The sequence below is a fragment of the Papaver somniferum genome, chromosome 7 (genome assembly GCF_003573695.1).
Source record: "Papaver somniferum cultivar HN1 chromosome 7, ASM357369v1, whole genome shotgun sequence".
Taxonomy (NCBI): Eukaryota; Viridiplantae; Streptophyta; class Magnoliopsida; order Ranunculales; family Papaveraceae; genus Papaver; species Papaver somniferum.
The window spans coordinates 265,813,029-265,823,415 of NC_039364.1; the positions used below are offsets into that span (position 1 = coordinate 265,813,029).

At 35.5% G+C, this 10,387-nt stretch overlaps 1 protein-coding gene across 1 annotated transcript; it reads right to left on the reverse strand.

The window, feature by feature from the left end:
* Window positions 1-7,046: 7,046 nt before the first annotated feature.
* On the reverse strand, window positions 7,047-9,639 carry LOC113296535. Its single transcript, XM_026544839.1, has 5 exons — window positions 9,193-9,639; window positions 8,624-9,093; window positions 8,413-8,512; window positions 7,936-8,325; window positions 7,047-7,433 (listed from the first exon to the last, which is right to left on the reverse strand). Exons 1-5 carry the CDS (start codon window positions 9,637-9,639, stop codon window positions 7,047-7,049), a joined length of 1,794 nt encoding a protein of 597 aa, XP_026400624.1.
* Window positions 9,640-10,387: the final 748 nt, after the last annotated feature.

The window sequence follows — 10,387 nt, forward strand, 5'->3', positions numbered from 1 at the left end:
TTGTGCCTAGGTTTGGTGGATGAAGTTTCCAGGCGTATTTGTTTTACGCCTAGGTTCGGTTATATTTTTCTCTAGGATAACCTAGACGTGATTAAGACTGAACACTTTTTTTTCTGAGATCAAGTATGGTGTAGAAGTTATGAGCTGAACTCCGGCCACGACAACTGAACTTCTTCTAACAAAGGTGTAAACTGGATCACATGAATGTGATAGAAGTCGTGTAGCAAAAGAAAAGTAACCATGAAACTAACGAGAAAACAATATATTCATTGTGACTTGTAGCCTATAATGCAAACATGTTTTAGTACGAGTTTAACTGCGAACCACACAGGTCTAATGTAGAATTTCGATCTTTCTCGAATCATTAACGATCACTTTTATTCTTTGTCAGGAGATTCATGTTTGGCAGCTTGAAGAGTAGACTTGAATTATGTTCAGTTAGAAACATGGAATGTGTTCTATGCCATTTTATTTGTTCCTGCTTTTCGTTGGCATGTTTGCTGCATGTATGTATGCTTCTCTTACGCTCTCCAAACTGATAATTATGTGTGTACCCTACACTTGCCACTTACATTACATGTTGACAGCAAGAAAACTATTTAGTGCATATTTTAATTTTTTGGTGGTTGTTTGGTTTTAAGAAGTTTAGTACAACGTGTAGGTTGCAATTAATGTACAAATGTACAGATGTAGGGTGCCATTACATCATTTACATGTATATCTTCTTATACACAGATGTACTGTGTATGTTTTTAGTATGTTTAATGTACAAATTTAGATTCTCATGTCATTGATGTTTAGCTGAAGGACAGGAACCCGATGACCATCTGTCAAAGAAAGCTTAAGCTTTTTGGGGTTAATCCACTTGATCGTACGCAGTCTTCTTTGTGATGTATTATTGTGATATCAGTAATACGAAAAGAAGTGTGATCAGAAGTCACGTACATACAAGTTAATCTTTTTTTTTTTTGGCACTTCTCTGTATTTCTTGAATATGCAGATCTATATATATCATGGAACAGGGCAATTTCCTTTACAGATCACAGTTTCAATTAATTTCGGTCAGAATATGTCCGTATCGTGTAACGACCCCATGGTTTTGGATAGTATTGGATGGGGAAACCAACCACACGTCTGTAAAAGATATTCTATGAACCAAAAAATCACAACATTAGTCAAAAAAGGAAGGAAAACCAAAATTACGTCCAGGTTAGAAGGTACACAGACCCAACCATAATTATTGATTTCAAGGTATAGGAATAATTACGGTTGGAAATTTCAACATATAACCTGGACGTTCCGAATTACGGTTGAGAAAGAAGAATTTCTAGGTTTTGAAAAAAATCTTCAAATTTTTTTCTTTTTTCTAGTTTTTCTTGCTACAAAAACTTTGTCCAGAATTCACAAATATATAACAAAATTCATCTTCTTAATCTAATTAGATTAGATAATAATTAAACTAAATTAAAATTAGCTAAATAAGGATTGTTTGGTCATTACAAAATTATTTGAGATAAGAGATTTTTGATATTACTTGTGGGTGATCCGTTTTTGTCTTATTAGGTGACGCGCCAATAATGGCCTTCATAAATAAACCTGGACTTTGTAATGTGTCCAATGTGGCACTAAAAATATGGTAAGACTCTAAAACCCCAATGCCTATTCATTCATTTGCCTTCAGATTCAAAACATCAGTCTTTCTCTCTTTCCTTCAAGGAGATAAGAAAATTGTAGGAAGAAACCCTAATTTTTCTAAATAAGCAATCTAAGAAGAAAATTGAAGAATCAGCAGCAATATATCTCAAGCATGCATTTCGGAAGAGATGTACCGTAAATCCTTAATCTGTTTGGTATGGCCTAATTACTTCTTCCTCTCATTTTGTTTGTTAATTTGCACCTAATTCTACCACCCAGAAAAACAACAACCCTTTTCTCATGCTTGAAGACAACTTTACTTTACAGGTTATGTATGATTCAGTGTGTGAATCTGGTTAATATTGAAATGGATGATGATTACCCATTTATCATACTTAGTCTTATTCTGTTTTTATGCTGATAGATCACCTGGAAGTTGATTATTAAGGATGTTTGATGAAGAGTCTGGAAGTTATTATGACTTGATACAGAGAGGGGCAAAGTTTGATTGGGTTTAAAGCTGGATTAGCCATGAATTAGGAAAGTGCATAGGTGATCTTGTGTATTTGAAAACTGGTACTCTTTGCCTACGGTGAGTTTTGCAAATCCGTATGGTGAGTTTTGGTGTATGTTCTAGTGTACTGAAGATTGATTGTTTTTGGAGTTATTTTGAATTTGGGTCGTAAGTTTTGGTATAGCTTAGTGTTTGAGTCCTGAGTTTGTCCAATTTTGAATTTGGGTCGTTGACCCGTTAGTCAACCTGGTCTTTTGGTCAAACCGTTAAAAGAAATCACGTCCGTTAATGTTCTTCAATATCCCTCCGGAAAAGATAATGTTTTAAGCTCAAAAATCTTCTTTTTCAAAGATAAAGAAAAAATATCATTAAGAAATATAATCAAACACTTTGAGTTCAATCGAAAATTCTTCGACCCAGTACTCCAATTGCATCAAATTCAATCAAATCCCAGAATTTCAAACACGATAATATTTTTAGAAAAACCAAACACACAATAACATCAGTTGTATTTCTACCATTAGCAACAGTGTCAGAAAGGGTAGATTGAGGGAGATTATCGTACAGCCCCAAGTCCTTTCTAGCTCTCTTATAAACCCCAACAATTCAATTTCATTTTCTAATCCAATCATCATGGTCTTCAATTCAGAATCAAACGGATCTATCATACTACCCAGTTCGATAATATCAATAAAAATTCCAAACCAATCCAGCTCAAATCTGTTTGATTAATTAGAAAATTGGGGTTCTTTGAAAACAATGATGTAAAGTACCAATTTTCTTTCTTTGATTCAGGATCAAGATCAATTGGAAAAAAGTCCCTTTTTTTTGGGTGATTTACTGATGATGATAGTTAAGTTTGTAAACAATGGAGACGATCGCCAGCACCTTCATTGAAAATGGAAACAATTTATTATTAAGTTTGTAATTTGGTGAGATATGAAGATATTGAACCAGTCTCCAACTGACGGTAGAATCTAGGATGATAATGAGTGAAGGTAGAATCTAGATGACGGCAGAATCTAGATGACGGTAATTTTGTTAACAGTTTGACCTAACGAATTAGTTGACTAACTAGTCTACGACCCAAATTCAAAATTGGACAAATGTAGGATCCAAACTCTAAACCAAAATTCACGACCCAAATGCAAAATAACTCTTGTTTTTGAATTTTGGTTGATGATGAGTGATTTTTTTGTACATGGTTATCAAATGAATACGCAACCTTCGGAAGCTGAAGCAGGTTTTGATATTCGGATTCCACCTACAGTAGACCCATAAATGTTGATAAAGAGGTGAGCTTTTTGGAACTCTTATATTTGCATAGTCATAGTTTATTTATGCAAGATTGAATCTGCTAAAGATCAACTGGGCGGGGATTTTTAGAAACTTATTGATGTGGCAATGATTTGCTTTTACGGAGTTGTAGCATGAACAATACAATTGCCTCTGTTGGATGCCTGTAGGCTGTAGCTATAGGTAAATATCCTTAAACACACTTGAAACTTGAAAGTCTATGACTATGCCACAACCGAGCAAGTAAGCTATGTATTATGTGCCATCCTTCATTTAGTTACTGTTTGGCTCGGCCTGCTTAGATGAGTTACTTAAAGAGGGTGGATGGAGGGGATCAGGTCGCTGGCCGGGGTGAGGCATATTTGATCCACTTATATGTTAATTGGTAAATTTGTTTTCTAGTAGCTGAAACATTTTGTGTCATATCTAATATTGTATCGATGTGTTTGTCTCATTTAGCTCTCCATATAAGGTCTTAGGAAATCAACCTGTCAGTCATAAATTAAATAAGATCAGTCTGAAACAACTTCAGTGAAGCAAATGTGGTGATATTCTCAATTTGAAAACATATATCACCCTTCCACAAAAAGTTGGGAATTGTAAAAAGGACATTTTCTAGTATCTTTCCGTCCACAACACTGTTAATATATAGTCAATTATCTCTTTGCAATGGAAAAAACAAAATTCTAGGATATGCGGTTAGATTTCTCGAACATGAATAGCGGTTTCAAACTTGCCTAAAACTCGATCCAAATTATAACTCAGACCCATGAAAAGTTAGACCTAGCTCAGGTTAGATTATTGACTTGACTGTCCAGAATCATTGATTAATCACTTAAGTCAGATCACTAAGAATGTGCGGAATTTATCAGTCTGAGTATAATTTAGAGCAATCGTCGCTGAAATCCCAACGTTTCAGTCATTCTTTACAGACAAACAAGTTTCCAGTCATCCCATGTTGACGGAAAAAGCGATTTTGTCCGTCTTTGTTTAATAAGTTTCACTTTTTTCTTCCTTTTTTACCCCCTAATCATAGTTAATACTCAAACCCTAGTTAGTCCTTACATATGGGTTGTCTTAATCCCCGTTAAATCCTGGCTTTACCATGCTAGCGAACCTTATATCGGCTTGGCCCTAGCTAACGCTAATCCTCACTTCTAATATTTCGTCCCTTTTTTTTCGTTTTGGTTTTAGTTTTAGTTTATAGACTCTAAGTAATGTAGTTTTCTTTGAGTCTCAATTGATCTTGGTAAACTCTCATCTTTAATTTGTTGGGACCGTAGTTAATTTTCTCAATCGATTGTTTCAAAGAATTATCAATGGGAATCAATGATAATACGAGCTTTTATGCCATGAGGGCGTCACCAATGGTTCCACGGAACCGATTGCGGATCGATGAGAAGATAACAACGGGACTTGGTGCTGGTTGGAATCCTGATAGAGGAGGCAATCTATATTGTTGGCATGTTTTTTGTTACGGAAGTTGAGCCTGTGTTCTTAAGGAAAGGAAAAGATATCCAGGGAATTCCTTGGGAGAGAATAATCATTACTCGAGAGAAGTACAGACAAACTAGAGATTGTTGCGGCTGTGTAGTTTTAGTTTATTAAGAACAATATCAGTCCTTCCTCAATCCACAAACAATGATGTTTTTCCAAAGCTTCCATGGGAAATACTTTATCATCTTACGAAATAATGATTTGATTTAGTAGTTTTGTCAATTGACACTTTGACATAAGCTTCGGATGGAAGTTGTGCGTATTATATACTTTCCGTTCCCAAGTACATGTTATACAAGAGAAACGGGTAATCATCACTCTTTCAGGACTCGCCATTCTGCTAATAATTTTTATGATACAGATGGTTACTTGGATTGAACCGAATTGGTCAAAAGCTAAAGAGCTCAACTGCCGCTTAATCCCCCCTCATAAAGAAGCTGTCTTGTAATCATGAAAAACAACTACTAGTTTTTTCCTACTATATCTGGAGTCTGGACATGTTGTAACATTAGTTTTTATTTTTCCTTCCCTTGATAAAGTAGTTTTTCCTACTCTATCTAGACATGTTAGACTATTGAAGTTCGACATAAGAATTGCGCTGATTACTTTTTGTACAACATGACATATTTTCTCTAAAATTTAAGGGTTAAAGGACAAAATGCCCCAAAATCGACCCCCAGATTTGAAAATGTCCCGGACGTTAGGCAAGAAATCAAAATGCCCCAAAATCGTATCAAAATGTCCCATTCTGTTATGTTTTCCGTTTCAGAGCATTAAGTGGTCAAATGCGTAAGCATGTGGCCCGCACGTGGAAATCGATTGACATTTATACCCTTCTGTCCACCAAGATGAAAATCTAGGGTCGTATTGTCGTCATTTACTGAGATTGTGACACGTGTCGATTACAAAAATGGACGGCGAGAGATTTTGGGTTTTACATTTACCGAATTTCTTTTAAATGACCACGGTGTCCTATTAGCTAGGATCGCGACACATGGAACATCCTAGCTAATCAACGGCTAGATTTTCCGACCGTTGTAATAACGGTCATTTTTTTTGTCTCCCCTGACTTATAAATTGTGAAGATGATCCAACCAAAAATCAGTAAAAAAAATTTTTTTCTTCATAATGGCTACTACATCAAGCCAGGAATGTGAGATGTGCAACGAAAGAAATCATCAATCAATTGATTGTCATTGGATCTACACAAGGTGTAAATTAGTTCCTTGTAATGGTATTCGTAAACTTTTAAAGGTCAAAGATGGTGCTAATTCAGGGAAGAAATTCTTCTCTTGCTCTAATCCCATGTGTTCATACTTCGAATGGTTTGATGATGCAATTAAATCCATTGCACCTCAGTACAATGGAGGTTGTAAAGCTTGTGTTGGTGATCACAAATTTTCTGATTGTCCTTGGTCACAGACTAGATGTATCAACCCCAAATGCAATTCAACAAAGGTGAGGATTTTAAACATAGCTCAAACATCATGGAATTATGGTATTGGCTACCTAAAATGCCTAGAATGTGAAGATTTCCAATGGGTTTCTGATGCAATCTTTATGAAGAAACAAAAGCAATTAGATAATATTGAAGATCAAATTTGTGCACAACTAAAGATAAAGTGCACAATTAGAAGATAAAGCACAACCAAAACTCATGTCAGAAAAGGTTAATGTAATGTTATCATATTGGAAGTATTCCTCAACGTAATGAGCTGAATTAAGAAATAAAACCATGATTGTGTCCATACTTTTTAAACCCATAGATTCATAAATAAAAGTCTGCTAAAAATTTCAACATAAACTAACTAGTAGTATGTCTGCCATCAAAAGACATAGGTTTATAAATGCTAAAAGACAAAGACATAAAAAGACATAAAATATGAACCCAACATTTCTATTGTTGATACTTGGAGTTAGGTTTTCTAACCCTTTTTGATGATGGTTCGGTAATGTTGATTGTTTGGCTAGAAATGTTAACAGTACCATTAAAAATCTGGTTAAAACATGCACTAGAAGGTGTAGAAGAAGTAGATGGTACCTTCCTTTTAGATACAACATCAACTGCAGTGGAGGAGGATGGTGCAGTTGTCTTACACTTTTTCTAGGAACCAGCTGTAGAAGAAGATGGTGTAGTAGTAGCTGCCTTGCGCTTTGAAAATGGTGGTACATCAGCAGTAGCAGTCTTTGATGCAGATGTTGTTGCAGTAGTTGGTGCAGACAAGGCCTTCCTCATCTTCTTTGTTGGTGCAACATTAATACAAAACTCATCTCCATTAACAGAACATTCCATTCTAACTCCTTTCTTCTTTGGATTAGAACCAACTGGAGGACCTTGACAAGTATGGATGTTATGATCAAGACCTTTACATACACTGCACTTTGTTACTCTTTTGGGATGCTTGTTCTTCTCATACCAAGACTTCTTTCTCTTGACAAAAGGTCTTCCCTTATCTCTCAATCTGTGTGGATGTATAATGTTGATATCAGTCTGCAAACAAAATAGAAGTTAGGGTTAGTAAACTTTAAATGCACAGATCTAGAGAATAAAAAAAATCCATAATAATAATACAATAAAGTAAAAGTAAAAAAGTAGATAATATTATTCAATGAAAAGATTCTCAAAACAAAAAATAAATTGAAATCAGGCAATGGAAAAAGTAAAGACTTTTGAAAAAGTTAAGGGATAAAAGTTAAAGTAGGCTGTCCTTTTGATTATCAAACCTTATTCTGATACTCATCAATGTCTCCTAAAGGTGTTATTGACCATTGGTAGGATGTCCTATAGTAATCTACAGTGTAGTACTTACTTCAGTACCTGCACAAATAATTGATAGAATCAGTCATCATTCATTTATTGCATAACCACATTCAACTATGTAGATGTAGTAGATTTACTCACTTGGACCAATTAGGATTCACTTCACCATGCAATCAAGGGAACTGCCTCAATTGCCACTGTCTACATGTACATTTTTTTTTTCTACTTTTACCACAAAAACTTTGCCAGTAGCTTTGTTGGTCACCTCATACACTTTGTGCTCTACAGAAGGATCACATTCATAGTTACCTCTAAGATCACACATCACCTTAATGAGATCTTTCCCAGCAGGAACAAGGTCACCAGCTTGCCAAGTTGCAGCAAGCTTTCTTCTATTTGAAAACAGCACCATCACCAAGTGTGTGTACATATCAACCAACTGAGGGAGAGGCTTGCCTCTTAATTTCAGGGCCATGTTGTTAAAACTTTCTGAAAAGTTGGAGTAGATGTGCTCACAAGCAACATCATGAGGAAACCATGACCTTGCCCAAGACTTCGGTTCTGCATCAATCAGGTATTTGTATGCATCTGGAGATATCTCTTCTATTTCTTGCATGGCCTCCTACAAATAGGTGTCTAACTTAAATAATCTGATGTAATAAGGCTTGACTAAAAAAATGAACATTCAATATAATCAAACATTTCTTACCTCCCAATGATGATATTTGTATGCCTTTGCAGCCTGCCAAAGAAGTTGTACAAGTCTTGGATTTATGAATCCTTTGGTCAAGAAATTATTGTATAGGTGCCTGAAAAAAAATAGATAATAAACAAGGACAAATATTTAAATTTCAATGTTAAATTTTTTTTGTTATCTTTAAAAATTATTAAACAAAATTACCAGTCAAAACTAAATGTACCTTAGGCAGTATCTATGATTTGACAAAGGATACAATCTTTTTACTGATTCAAGAATTCCCTTCATTCTATCAGAAATAAAGGTCAGTCCAGCCATATCTGGTATCCTTTTTCTCAATTCTTTTAACATCATAAACCAATTTTCTTCAGTTTCACTCATACAAATCATCATACATAAAGGAAATACCCCATTCTGAGCATCTATACCTGTTGCTGAAAGCATCACACCACCAAACTTACCAGTTAAGTGAGCTCCATCTAACCCAATAACCATTCTACAACCATTCATTAAACCTTTTATCTGTGCATTATATGCCAAAATGAGACTCTCAAATTTGTTATCTTTATCATCTTTGGACCAGCTGAAATGACCTATGCTCCTTGGGTTCAATGAGGTAGCAGCTATGACCAGTTCTGGTGTTTTTTTGTAACAAGTCTCAAATGTTCCATCCCTTTCTGCTAGCACCAATCTCTGTGTACACACACAAATAAAAAATTAGCAATTCAAATATACCAAAATTTATTAAATAAACAAACAAAAGGTAATAAAAACAAAGCATGAAAATGATACCCTTGCATGACGAGCAACCCATTTTGGTATTTCAGTTTGCAACTGAGATCTAATGATTTTCTTAGCTATATCATCTTCCTTGTCCACTGGTGAAGCAACATCCATAGTCTTCAACAAATACTTAGCTACAAATTTTGCATTGCATTTTCTGCGGTAGTCTTCATTGGGATTTTTACAAGTGTGTTCTATGTTGCATTCTCTGACTGTGACTGTCATATCATCTTTCTCTGGTACCTTTCTTGCATTCACCATCCAAGCACAGTTTTGGGCATCCCTGTAAGCACAGTAAGAATAGTGTCTGATTTTATCTCCTTTTTTCACCTTAAAATCCCTATGTTTCAACACTGCATATTCTCTTAAATGATCCTTATAAGCTTGCATACTTCCAAAAGCCATACCAGTACTTATTTCACCAGGTATGACCTCAGGAGCATCTTCATTTATCATTTCTAGACGTTGTGGTTCATTTAAATGCTGAAATCTTCTTCCCACTTAGTTTCTTCCTCTTGAGTGACTTCTTGGCTGGGAAGATCTTCATCTGAAGGTGCATTCACTGGTGCACTCTGCTCTTCATAAAAGCCACCTACATTGAAATCTTCATTACAATCATCAGGGTCATTACCAACATCTATACCCCTAGCACACATAGAAACCAAATCTTCATAATTCATTTGTTCTTGTGTTTCTTCTTCACTATCATCTTCACTCTCATCCTCACTTTCATCTTCACCATCCTCTTCCTCATCATAGTCCTTAAAGAGAAATTCAGGCCTGTCATCAGGATGACACTCATCTTGATGTACATTAGGCAAATTCACCTGGTCATCTTTATACCCCTGTACATGGTTGGCTGCAACAGATTCCTGTGTAGGAATTCTTTGAGATTCATGATCATGGTTGTCTGCAACAGATGCTTGTGTCAATTCCACTTGCTCTTCATGCTCAAAATCAAGTCTTGTTGGTCTCTTATCACTAACCCCACTAACAGTAGCAGTTTTATTAAGTCTTGGACTCCTCCTAACCTCAACCTTTTTACTAACTGTTTTCTTCCTCACTGGACTGCTAAAATTAGTCACACCACTTACCCCACTAACACTGGCAACATCAGAAACATAACCCCATTCTCTAACTGTAGGAGTAGGAATGATTGGAGTGAACCACAATCTTACCAAATCATCTTTATTTGGTTTAACTT

What these genes read in the sequence shown, in the direction of transcription:
- LOC113296535 (XM_026544839.1), bottom strand. Translation starts at nt 9,639, where the DNA reads ATGATAAATGAAGATGCTCCTGAGGTCATACCTGGTGAAATAAGTACT. An exon ending in AATCATAGATACTGCCTAAG is followed by an intron (nt 8,513 to 8,623) that starts GTACATTTAGTT and finishes ATTTTTTTTCAG; the next exon opens with GCACCTATACAATAATTTCT. An exon ending in ACAAATATCATCATTGGGAG is followed by an intron (nt 8,326 to 8,412) that starts GTAAGAAATGTT and finishes ACCTATTTGTAG; the next exon opens with GAGGCCATGCAAGAAATAGA.